This window comes from Culex quinquefasciatus, chromosome 3, assembly GCF_015732765.1.
Source record: "Culex quinquefasciatus strain JHB chromosome 3, VPISU_Cqui_1.0_pri_paternal, whole genome shotgun sequence".
Classification (NCBI taxonomy): Eukaryota; Metazoa; Arthropoda; class Insecta; order Diptera; family Culicidae; genus Culex; species Culex quinquefasciatus.
The window spans coordinates 5,241,955-5,255,302 of NC_051863.1; the positions used below are offsets into that span (position 1 = coordinate 5,241,955).

At 41.4% G+C, this 13,348-nt stretch overlaps 1 protein-coding gene across 5 annotated transcripts in view; it reads left to right on the forward strand.

Moving 5' to 3' along the window:
- LOC6047825 (homeobox protein cut) overlaps positions 1-8,921 on the forward strand; it is a 209,880-nt gene extending 200,959 nt beyond the window's left edge. For 4 of the 5 annotated variants that reach the window (XM_038264912.1, XM_038264914.1, XM_038264915.1 and 1 more), the window contains 3 exons: positions 1,762-2,158; positions 2,213-3,863; positions 4,234-8,921. In XM_038264912.1, coding sequence (XP_038120840.1) covers positions 1,762-2,158; positions 2,213-3,863; positions 4,234-5,622 — 3,437 coding nt within the window. In that variant the 3' untranslated portion in view covers positions 5,623-8,921. The remainder of the gene's footprint in view (positions 1-1,761; positions 2,159-2,212; positions 3,864-4,233) is intronic. The other variant, XM_038264913.1, reaches the window with a different exon arrangement.
- Positions 8,922-13,348: the final 4,427 nt, after the last annotated feature.

Genomic DNA, 13,348 nt, shown 5'->3' on the forward strand with positions numbered 1-13,348 from the left:
ACTTTTCCACCCAGTGAAAAACTGATCTAGTTAGGCCGGCGTCGAGCAGATTTTGCAGAATATCGAGCGTCCACTCAAAAATATTCCCAATTTTCTTCATTCCATCGTTAACCAAAAAAAGCACAACCCCGGCCCTCGTAATCAATCAAAAGAATTGAACGAGGCATCGTCACAAAACCACGCCAAGCAGATCACAACTTGAACCCAACTTGACAGCCAACAATAGGAACCAAACCCCACACTGCTCAACCATTCGGTTACGGATCAATAGCAAAGCGACCAGCAAAAAGAATAGAGAGAGAGGAAAAAAGAGCATCCCACAAATGACAGACATTTGTAGTAATTACTTCCTCCCACAATCGGGTCCCCCACCCTTTCTTCTTCCCAACGCCACTGGCCCTCTCCAAAACCAAAATCGGCTCGAGATTGTCCTTCAATCATTTCCAGCAACAACAACAAACAAAAAACGCAACCGCTTTTGAATGGAAACCACCACTCAACATAACCTCACTTCTTGTGAAATACCGGAATCTTACTTCTTCTTTCTCTGCTCGTGTCCTCGCACGAACGATTCTTCAGAAATCCCCCCCCCCCCCTCCCGCTCTTTCGCGCCCATATCGAGCAGATAAAAACGCAAACTTCCAATCAAACAGAAGAAAAAAAAACCTACGTGACAGCTTCTGGGATTGAACCGGCTACCGGTTAATGACGGATGCACGGGGGTTGCGTGATCCGCTAGATTTCGTCGGGTCGCGTGCACTAATGACTAAATTTCGGGGTTCTATCGCAGCAGGCTGATTGATTCCGCGAAGGCGACTTGTCTTCTTGTCCGCCGGTGGCCTTCTTCGATCAAGGCGTTTTTGACATTTCTTTAGGCGCCTTTCGTCACGTGGAGTTGTAAACAATTCGAACGTTTGCGAATTAAACAGCACTCAAACGTCAAAACTGAGTTGTCAAACTAATGTTTACATTTCGACCATTGCTGTTACATTCGAACTAACGGGTCCGCACTGTACACGAAAAACGTGGTTTGTTTACATTTTTATTACAATTTTTTCGCCCAACTGTCAAAAGGTGTCTCCGTTACCGCGTGACATCTCGCCGTGGTTGCCCCTTTAAATGCCAATTAGTTCCGCACGGTTTTCTGTCTTTTTTTCTAGAAGAGGACCCCCCCCTCCCTTCTCGTCGCGGCCTGCTATGATGGAGGGCCCAAGTGCTACGCCATTTGTTTGTGGGCCCTTTATGCGCGCGTCCCCGCCGCCATCGCTCAGAGAGGGCGGTGGCGAGTCAAAAGAAGCAAAAAGAAAGATGTAAAGTCGTTTTATATAAATTTTATAAAAGCTGAAACATATAAATATAGATCGAGACTTGAGATTGCACATCGTCGGGCTCTCTTTTTTTGTTATTTTCTTCAGCGCGGCGCGCTTTCGCACAGCCTCCTTCGATGCCTCATCTGCCAAGCTCGACAACAACGACGACGACGACGAGTCGACGAGCTTGATGATGATGATATGCTCGTTGCTCGTATAAAATGTAGATTTCAAGTAGTGGTTTTTATCCATTTCTGGTGCCGCGCCACCGACGAATGAGAGACCAAGTGTGCATGTGCACCCAGAGGGTGGAGAAAGATAAAAGCGACGACGCCCATCGTTGAATCGACTCCACGCCTCAGGACATGCCCCCCTCTTTGACCGCCCCCTCCGAACTGCGGTTCTGAGATGCCTCGTTTTTTGTTTTATGACGGATATGTACTAATTACAGGTAAAGAACCCGGAATGCCATCGTTTGGCCGGCCCGAGGGCTCCGACATGAACGACGACCGAATCCAGCACATTCTCTCGGAGGCCCAATCGATGATCAAGCGGGATCCGCCGCCGGGTCCGCACCACCCGCATCCGCACCCGCAGCTGCACCAGCAGCTCCAGCTGCAGCAGCAACTGCAGCTCAACTCGCTGGACGACTCCCAGCACAGTGATAACGACTCCAAGTCGCCGCACAGCCGGGACGTCCAGTCGCCGTTTGCCAAAGATTACCTGAACCGACGGGCCGCGATGAAGAAGTTCAGCGACAACAACGACGACATCCCCCAGGACAAGATCGCCAAGATCTACCAGGAGGAGTTTTCGAAGCTGATCAGGAGTCCGCGCGAGTTTCCAAAGTAAGTTTATCTTCTTCAACCCTTCGTCAGCCAGAAACTAACCTCTTATTTCAGTTTCCTCTTCCCGCACTTCCTCGGCGGTGGCATGCCACCCATGGAGCGCCCAGCCCAGGACGACAACATCCGGATGGCGCTGGAGGCGTACCATCGCGAGCTGGCCAAGCTGCAGCAGAATGCCGCAGCTGGAGCCGGCATCCCCAGCATGCCAAACATCTCCAACCTGCCCAACTTCCTGGCGTTGCACCAGCAACACCAACAACAACAGCAGCAGCAGCAGCAACAAGCCGCAGCTCAACAGCAGCAACAACCCCCTCACCATCCGACCGGACTCAACGGCTCCGTTCAGGATCTCTCGCTCCCAAAGGAGAAACAGATGGCCGCCGCCGGCAGCAAGCTAAACGGCTCGATGACCGACCTCGAGAGCGAAATCGACGCCGCCAACAAGGAGGTGGACGACGCCATGAAGCACAGCGCGTTCAGCATGGTCAAGCCCAAACCCGAACCGGGCACGTGCACTCCCACCACCACGGCTTCGTCCGCCCCGAGCCCCATCAGCAACAGCATCCTGCCACCGGTGATCGCCCCGTCGGAGGAGTTCTCCGTCTCCGCCAGCCCGCTCCAGCGAATGGCCTCCATCACTAACTCGCTCATCACGCAACCTCCGGTCACGCCGCACCACTCTTCGCAGCAGCGACCGCTCAAAGCCATCCTGCCTCCGATCACTCAGCAACAGTTTGATCTCTACAACAGCCTAAACACCGAGGACATTGTGCGCCGGGTCAAGGAATCCCTCTCCCAGTACTCCATCAGCCAACGCCTCTTCGGCGAGTCCGTGCTCGGCCTGTCCCAGGGATCCGTGAGCGACCTGCTCGCCCGGCCCAAACCCTGGCACATGCTGACCCAAAAGGGCCGCGAACCGTTCATCCGCATGAAGATGTTCCTCGAGGATGACAACGCCGTGCACAAGCTAGTCGCCAGCCAGTACAAGATCGCGCCGGAAAAGCTCATGCGAACCGGCAACTACAGCGGAACGCCCCAAATCCCCGGCATGATGGTCAAAAACATGCCCCCGATGCCCAAGATGCTCAGCGACTCCATCAACAAGCTCCAGCAAGACCAAAAGACGCTCCTCCAGCTGCAAATGTCCCAGATGCAGCAAATGCCACCCACTTCCCAAGCGCAGCAAATGCAACAGCACCAGCAGCAACTCCACCAACAGCAACTCGCAGCCGCCGCCGCTGCCCAGCATCAAGCCCAACAAGAAGCCGCTGCGGCAGCAGCGGCCGCCGCCGTTCGCCAACCCCCCTCCTCCCAACCATCCCCCGTCCCCAGTCAAACCTCCCAATCCAGCCGGCAGCAACCATCGCCGCAAACGATGCTGCTAACCCCGCCCGGAATCCCCCCGCAACACGCCATCACGCTCCAAACGCCCCACGGAGGCGGTGGAGGTGCCCCCTCGGACAAAAAGTCCTCCTCCATCATGATGGGTATCCACTCGCCCCAGCAGCAGCAGCAGCAGCAGCACACCCCGCCCTCGTCCGGCCAGCCCGGACCGCCGCCGGGGGTAAACTCGATGCGCGGAGCGCTGCACCAGCACATCTCGCCGACTGTGTACGAGATGGCGGCGCTCACCCAGGACCTGGACACCCAGGTCATCACGACGAAGATCAAGGAGGCGCTGCTCGCGAACAACATCGGGCAGAAGGTGAGGGTTTTTTTCTTTTTGGGTTTTGATTCTACGAAATTTTCACGGAAATTTTCACACAGAACAAGATTTGGACGAACAAGAACGAATCACAAAATGAACTGGAATTGTCGCATTTACCTTTTAAATCGACGATAATTTGATAAAAAATCCGGAAACTTCAACAATTTTCACCCAATTTGACTTACATCACTGAAAAAATGACTTTCAAGAACTTTTTGCACGACCAACTGCGATCAAATCGTTTACGTTGTGCTTTTTTGACACTTTGACTGCGTGCTTGTAAATCAACACCCAGTCGAGAAAAATGACATCAAATCAGGCAGAATGCGATCAGAAACTAACGCAACTTTCTCTCAATCTCTTACAGATCTTCGGCGAAGCCGTTCTCGGTCTTTCGCAGGGATCCGTCTCGGAACTGCTCTCCAAGCCTAAACCCTGGCACATGTTGAGCATCAAGGGCCGGGAACCGTTCATCCGGATGCAGCTGTGGCTCAGCGATTCCAACAACGTCGAGCGGCTACAAATGCTCAAGAACGAGCGACGCGAAGCCAGCAAACGGCGAAGGTCAACGGGACCGGGGGCGCAAGATAACAGCTCGGACACCAGCAGCAACGACACGTCCGAGTTTTACCACTCGAACTCGCCCGGACCGGGATCGGTCGGATCGGCTGCGGCCCCTCCCAACAAGAAACAACGCGTGCTGTTCTCCGAAGAGCAGAAGGAAGCGTTGCGGCTGGCGTTTGCGCTGGATCCGTACCCGAACGTGCAGACGATCGAGTTTTTGGCGACGGAGCTGGGTCTTTCGACGCGAACCATCACCAACTGGTTCCACAACCACCGGATGCGACTGAAGCAGCAGGTCCCGCACGGGCAGCCCTCGGAGCCGATTCCCTCGCGGGAGAACCAAACCGGCGCGCCGTTCGATCCGGTCCAGTTCCGCGTGCTGCTGAGCCAGCGGTTGATGGAGATCCAGAAGGAGCGGCTGGGACTGAGTGGGGTTCCGCTGCCGTACCCGCCATACTTTGCCGCCAACCCGAATCTAGCGGCGCTCATCGGCCGAGGGTTCATCCCCGGCGATGTGGACCTGGCCGCGCTCAACAAAGCCGTCAGCGAGCAGATGAGCGGGCTGGACCTGTCGATGCCGTCGTCGGTGAAGCGAGAGGGCGAGGAGGATTACGAGGAGGACGGTGACCACGACGGGGAGAGTCACGTTTCGGACTCAGAATCGATGAACGACAACCGGGGCGGAGACGGAACGGACGACCAGCACTCGGTGTCGGGGCTTTCGTTGGCGAGCCTGCACGCCATGTCGCGGATCAGCCGGAGGAAGCCGGCGGCGCCGCAGTGGGTCAACCCGGACTGGCAGGCCGACGACAAGAAATCCAACATTCCAGGCGGTGAAAAGAAGGACGCCGCCGACATCATCAACGGCGTGTGCGTGCTCCAGCCGGACAACGTGCCATCGGTGCAGCAACGGTTTGTTGCGGCGATGGCGGCGGCGGCTGCGGCCGTAGCAGCGGCTGCGTCCGGCAGCGATCACGACGATCAGGACGATGCCAGATCGACGCACTCGAGGCAATCGGGGGAGGAGCAGCGAGAGGTTGGTGAGGAGGAGGGTCGTGCGGAAAAGGACGCTTCCGAGTCGGCGGCGGCGGCTGCGACCACGGTGGAAAACAGTGGTGACAACTCCGAGAAGGAGGTCCAGGTCAAGACGGAACTGATGGAGGAGGGTGGAGGTGAGCGGTGGGAGTATTAAGCGCGCGCGCGTCAGGTGACAGGTTATGAACCAAAACACGAGGCGCGCCCGGCATGCTGCGATCGGGAAACAAAATGGCAAGGTCAGTGCAATCGAAAACAAAAATAGCTAAAACAAAGAGAGAGAAGGAGAGAGAGGTAAACAATAACAGATAAACAAAACAAAAAAAAAAACAGAGTAAAGTCTGAACGCGCTTCCGCGAGCTTTCAAGAAGTGGCGAAAGTGGCCAGTTTGCAGACGAAAATGTGATTACAGAAGAATGTCTCCCGCAACTCTTCTACCTTTTTTAAGTTGTTATCCATGTTTTACCGCGTGTAGGAAAGCTCGTACTATTCTTTTTAAGTGTATAGAAGATAGATAAAGAAAAACTGTCTGACTGCGATCCAACTTCCTCAGTTGTAAACGTACATGTTTATAAATATTTCTTACAAAAAACAATTATTTTTCCTGTAAATACTTCGTTTTTACGTAACTTACAAACGGCTAAGTTTACTCTTTTTTCCTTCTTTTGAACTATCAATATAAGAAGACTGTTACAGCAAGTTTTAAATATAATATTGACGAGAAAGGTAAAATAATTAGTAGATTTTAAGCCGCTAGCCTAACTTCTAAGTCGAATAAACACACACACACACATACACACTTTTTTATAAAGGGATGACCCGAGAACCTTCTATATTTTTCTGTTTTTAGCTGTAAAACAAACCACGGGAAACATGATAAGTTTTCCCCTCAAATTGCATTTACTTCTACCCCAATTTGAACTCAATCAACACGAACACACACACACACAATTGATGATGAAAATAATAACATGAACGTACTTATAGGTGAATAAATAGCGATAAATGTCTCCATCGAAAAAGTTTGAAAAAACACACTTTTTCGCATAAAAGTTAAAATAATCAAAAAGTGGGCAAATCGCGAACGCAAAATCAAAACAAAAGGGTGGAGGAGATTCAGCAAACTTATATTCTTGGGAAGCTTATTTTGTACATAGATAAACAATGTGAATAGATTCCCGATTTGATGAACCTACACAAATAAGATGAAAATGGCCAAATATTTAGCTGGTAGTGAAAAACCGTCGTGGGAAATAGATAAAATTTTATGATTATTTTAAACGTCGCGATCCTTTACACCAATATGGGTTTGGCTTTTAGCACAGCATCACAGCAAGCCGAGAGGGTTTGATTAACCTTTTTTGCGTTCAAATTTTAGAAACCTCAGTTTCCATAGCCTGCTGAGTGCGGAAACGGAATTATTACACAATTAGAGCAAAACGTTACAGGATTTTAGAATGAAAAAAAGTAAAACTCCTTCCCTTTAATATTTGCATGATTATACAAAAAATCACCACTTTGAACAAGCTAACACAACAAAAAAAATAACAAATAAAGAAACGATCTCAAAACCAACCAAATATATTTAAACACAAACGAACAAAAAAAAAAAAATAAAGAAAGTGAGAGAAGCAGCAAATCTCCGTAAGCAAATAAGATTGTCATTAAAAAGTCAGTAATCGAATTTCCAAACTCGTTTTAGACGCCCGCCGCTGCGCGGCAAATTCTTCTTCTTTTTGTCACAGCTGAAGAATTCGCCAAAATGGCGCGCTGCGTCGCAAAGGTGTGAATCTCTTTTGTACATATATATTTTCCTCAGTTTAGATGAAAACAAAAAATTAAATGCGTATTTAAAAGTAAAACTTATGCAGCATTAATTTGAAGTCGGAAGAAAAACAAACAAAACATGAATTTAGCCCCCGAGCAAAAATAAGTAAAAAAAAGAACAAGAAATTGAGAAAATTGTTTATTTTTCTCGCCCCGAAGATGAACGCATATCCGAATTTAATGGAACAAAGGTCTAGTATTTATTCAGAATTTTAACAAAACGAACAAAGAAATCTTACTCAACACACACACACACACATTTGACATCATCCATAATTACGTGTGAAAAAAACGCAAAAAGAAAAAAGATAAAGGAACCACAGTCCTTGCAAAAATAAAAACAAACGTTAAATTGTATAGCGTTAATTGGGTTTCTTAAACATTTCTTTTCTGACGCGATGATTTTCTCCCGGGAATCAACCTGCAAAAAGTTGGTTCGTGGCGAGGAAAGTGTAAGAAAATCTTATTAAAAATTACACATTATGATAAAGAAAGAAACAATCAAATTGTTTGATTTAAAACGAAAATAGCTAGGAATGTGAATTTTATACAAGCAGAATATAAATTATTAAAGAAAACATTAATAATCCAGTAAAAAAAATCAAGATTGGAACAAACAAGTAATTTTAAAAAGAAACAGGAAAATTGCAATACGTAAAACACAGCATTCAAAAAATAACCCCCAAAAAAAAGAGTCAACATTCTTTGGAAGCGAAAAAAAAGTTTTAAAAAACGAAAAGGCGCGCGCTCATAGTTCAAATGTTTATTTCCTTATATGTTTTGTGTTCTCAAAGAGTTTACAATTGCAATTTTTGAATCGAATCGAAACGAAAACCTTTAAATTAAAAATAAAAACTACAAAAGTCGACTTTACGAAAGTTGCGCTGTCGTACCCGCACACAAGCCCCCCCACAAATTAAGTTTTTAAGAGAGAGAAAAAAAATGGAATTTGTTAACTTATTATCGGTTAGTTTTTTAAAAGCATATTATATCTTATTCTCTATTATTATTGAAATACCTTTAAAGAATTAGAGAAAAAAAAAACAATAATGCTACGTTCTAATTTTACTGAACACGGATCCGCTTCGGATGAGTTCAACCGTACCTTTCCCTTATTTTAGCAAAAAAAAAGAAACAACAAAAAAAAAAAACGCGATGGTTTAGTTTAGGGAAAAACGTGCATGAAAAGTGTGTGTAGATAAATGAAGCGAAATAAAGTTAATTCTTTCCCCCCGCGTAAGCAAAAAAATAAAAAAACAAAAAACATCCAACAATCAGAACAAACAAAAAACTGTAGTAAAAGTGGGTTTTATTTGAACGGGAAAACCGTGCAAACAAAAGGTGGTAATTATAAAGCAGGCATTGTAAAATTTAAGTGTCTATACAAGAACAAGAAACACACACACATCCACACAAACAAAAACACACAGAAACGAAGAAAAAAACACGTGGAGTTAAGGTAAATTGTAACATGTAATGGAAAATATTTAAAAACAAAAAAAACGGCAAAAAATTAAATATACAAGTTTAGCTCTAGCCATGAAATGAAGAAACGGAAATCCAGAACTTTCGATGCTCGGAGGCAAACCGTGAAAATTTTGAAAGGATCGTAAAAAATAAAACAAAAAAGTAACATGAGGAAAAGGGTGGAAGAAAAAAATAAAGAAATCTGTAAATAATTATTATCATATCATTATATTATATTAATTATAATTATTATATATTAAAATTATTATTACAATTATAATGGTAACATTATTACATTGAATGAATAAAGTAAAACGGTAATAAAATATAAACAATGAGTGTTTTTACTGAAATCACTATTTGAAAGAAATAAGGCCATATCCAAATATCACAGAAAATTATAACGTAATGTGTTCGTGTAAATTTGACATTTGCTTTAAATTCTATTTCAAACATTTTCATTACGAATTTTTGATCTACTTCACAACATTTTCTTTCAGTGTACGCAAAGATGTTGCTCTAGACAAAAAAAAACAAAAAAAGCTTCCCCGGATATGCTATAAAAGCTCTTTGCACTAATTTTATGGCACAGTTCATCTAGATAAGTTTGTTAAGAGCAACGAGGAGTTCAAAAAAATAAAACGCTTTAAGAACAAAAACAATTTAAATTCATTTCAAATATTGAAGCCTATTTAATTTTATTTAACGGCAGTAAAATGTAAACCAAATTATCAGCATTCAAATATTCGTCTCATTTTTGAACCAACCAGAAAAGCTTCAACTCAGCTAGCTTTAGTGGTTTGTGTCCTTGCTGATACTCGAATCGCTTTCGAGCAGTTTCGAGATAATTTTAGTCGGGTGCTATAACGTTCATGGAAACGTGTTTCGGCTGCTAAATCTTATTGGAAATGTAGAGTGAATTGATAATTGTTGGATATTGATATGACAAAGCGAGAATTGATGTAAATTTAAATTAATATTATAATTTTTTTATATTTTTAGGCGCTTTATGTTTTTGTAGAAATGTATTATTAAAATAACTAAGCTTTCTGTTGTTTTTTAGTTTTCTTGTGCTCATGAAGAAGTTTCTGTGTTTCGTAACACAATTACACAATAACTTTGTCACAAGATGTTTAACTACATTTTCTTACTCAATTTAATTTATTTTCTGATAGTTTTAGGCCTAATCTACAAACTTGAATCAGCATCAAAGCATTCTCAAACAATGTATGACAAGAGGTAAGGATTTTTTTTTCAATGTCTCAGTTCAAAGAAAACAGTAACTGCATCTTTTGTTTCACTAAAAAGCGATTAAATCAAAAAATGTTTTACTTGAAATGCTTATTACTATGAAATGGTTAAATTATTTTCATTTTTCAATAGTACACTTTGTAAAGCATAAATTAAGGCACAAAACAATTCTGAAACGAGCCAAATCAGTTAGACCTTTCCTGAGAACAATGCAAAATATGTTGCTGCTTTGCATAGTAGGTCCAAAATAGGGCCATATACCCTACATTAAATTAATATCTCAATGATCAAACTTGTACTGTTTGAAATACAGTCCAGACTCGAATATCCGAAGCCTTAGTTTTGTATTCACTTTTTTTTATTTTCTTGCTTTTAACATCAAATTAGAGTTCTGCGAATAGTTGAATAGTGTGAATAGTTGATTACCTATTAAATTAAAAAAGGCATTTTTCAATTTCTCATCACCGCCATCTCGAATTAAAAAAATCAACAAAAATATATGACAAAAAATATGTTTTCGGGATCAGAATATCCGAAGTGTGTAGCCGAGACCGTGGTGTAGGGGTAAGCGTGATTGCCTCTCACCCAGTCGGCCTGGGTTCGATCCCAGAATGTCCCGGTGGCATTTTTCGAGACGAGACTTGTCTGATCACGCCTTCCGTCGGATGGGGAAGTAAATGTTGGCCTCGGTCTAACGTAAAGGTTAGGTCGTTAGCTCAGTCCAGGTGTAGGAGTCGTCTCCCTGGGTCCTGCCTCGTCGCTAGTAGGCAGTTGGACTCACAATCCAAAGGTCGTCAGTTCGAATCCCGAGGTGGATGGAAGCTTAGGTGTAAAAAGAGGTTTGCAATTGCCTCAACAATCAAGCCTTCGGACATCAAGTTTCGAGTAGGAATCCCGTAATCGGGAACGCCAAGGTAATGCTGTAGAGCGAATAATTTGATTTTGATTTTTTGAATATCCGAAGTGATTTTTTACCGAGGCCTTCGGATAATCGAGCCTGGATTAATAAAAAAATCGCTAGACTATTACTAAACCAAGAATACAAGCATTTGTTTGAATTCAAATAAATCTCATTTTTAATAAAAGTTTCTGTAGTACTTTTATAAAACAGCTAGTAATAGTTCTGAAACAAGAATGTTTTTTTGAAAGAATATCAAATTCTTAGAAGTTTTTTTAAATTAATATTTTTTCCATGTTGGAAATGACAAAATAACATAGAGTTGTTTTTTAAACGGTCCTGTAAACAAAATGTTATTTTTTTGCTGGGTGTTTTTAGAACCGCCTTAAGTCAGGGGTGAAAAAATGAAATTTGTTTGACCTTTTCAAAAAACTCCAGATTAAAATATTACAGAAAAAAATATATTTTAATAAGGCCGTTGAAAATACTTTGTTGAAGTTTATGTCCCAAAACACCTGTCCAGTTGTTTCGCCATCATTAGTTTCCAAAATATCTAGGTAAATATTGACGAAAATTTTATTTTTTGCGTAAAATAATTTTTTTGCGGTGCTGTGAAAACATGTTTTAACAAGCCCAAACATGCTAAATATGACGAGAAAAAAGCATTTTAGATTGTTTTCAGTTAATTTGGCTTAAAATTTTATTAAAAATAGTTTTTTTTTTGAATTTTTTTGCCCCCGGATTTTTTGGACCAATTTTGAAGGGGTTGGCGACATAAACTTTGAAAAATGTTTACATCAGCCTCATATAAAATTCTTCAAAATATGGTCCAGTTCCTAAATAAAGTGTTTAAAATTGTTACTCATGTTTGAAATGTTTTTAAATGTAGCACAAATATTTTTGAAACGAAACTAAATTATTTTGATAGGATGAAATATTCCTCTGAAACATACACAGAAATAAAAAAAAGTACCTAAATCCTTTATTCTAGGAGTTTTGCCTCCTTTCCTTAATAACTAATTGGGTTTTTCGAATTGCTAAATATGGAAAGCAGGCAAATTCCTAGAATATAGGAATTTTGAACTTTTTTTTATTTCGGTGTAACAGAAAAAAAATAAAGAACATAATAATCTTTAAAGTCAGTATTCAAAGAATGGAAAATGCAACAAAAAACTACTACGATAAAAAAAATCATTTGAAAGAAAAGAAATCTGTTCAACCCAACTTTTATTTAAAAATGTTTTAGTCATGTATGAAAAATGTGAAAAGTAACTAGAATATTACTGAAACAAGAACAAATTGTTTTTGATGAATGGAAAATCTCACAGAAATATTAAATAAATAAGGATAAATTGCTTTGAAAAATTATAAGGTTGTTTAAAATACGTTCGAATCCAGACTTTTCCTCCAAACACTATTTGAAGAAATGTCCTTTTTTTGCTTATTGATTATTTCTTCTCAACAGGCACTTTTTTTTGCTCCACTTAAAACTAAATTTAAATACGTAACAAAGATCTTAACAAGGACACAAAATTAACACGCCGAATAAGTAAATAAAATAACTTGCAAAAAAATTACTGAAACATGATTTTTTTTGAAAGGCAATAGAGTTGTTCCATCAAATTCCGCTACATATTAAAATACTGCTTATTTCTGAATTCTCAAAAATGTTAAATGCTAAAAATTTTGTAATTTTATATTTAGACTTTTTTTTAATTTTCTGAAATCGATCTTTTGTCTTTTAATGTCAATTTAGTAGTACTTTTGATTGTTATTTGTTTTTCTTATTTTTCCAGGGAATCCTAGATACTTTGCTCATATTTGGCATTTTTTCAGTAGAATCCTGAATAAAACAACGTTCATTTATAGTCTAGTACGCTTTTCAAAATATTTTTTTTTTTGAAAAAGTAGTAATTTTTAAATCATGTTGAAAAATCATGAATTTATGTAAAAAAAATCTCATTTGTCAACTATGGTCTATGGCTGAAAAGATGGTTATTTTGGTTCTATATAACATATCAATAAAACAAAAATTAAAAAGGGAAACAAGAATACGATTTTGGGGAATTTTGTTTTCGTTAGTAAAAAAAGTTTTTAGAAACCATCGGAATATTTGCAAGTTTTTCCAAAACTGTTTTCATCTTTTGATACATCACTACATTGCTCAAGACAATAACCATCAGAAAATCCATACCCAAGGAAAAGTTTTTATTTTGAATAATTTCCCATTATTATATGGACAGCAGCCGAAATTGTATGCACACTTGTATGAACGATCCAATGATACAAAATGCCTACTTTGGCAATTGGGACGCACACGAAAAAGTTTAAGTTAAATAAAAATAAAACAAACACAATCAATTTTTGGTTTTATGAAAAAAAAAATTAGCAAAACTGTTAACACTTAAAAACTTGAATTTAAATCATATCGTGAATGAAA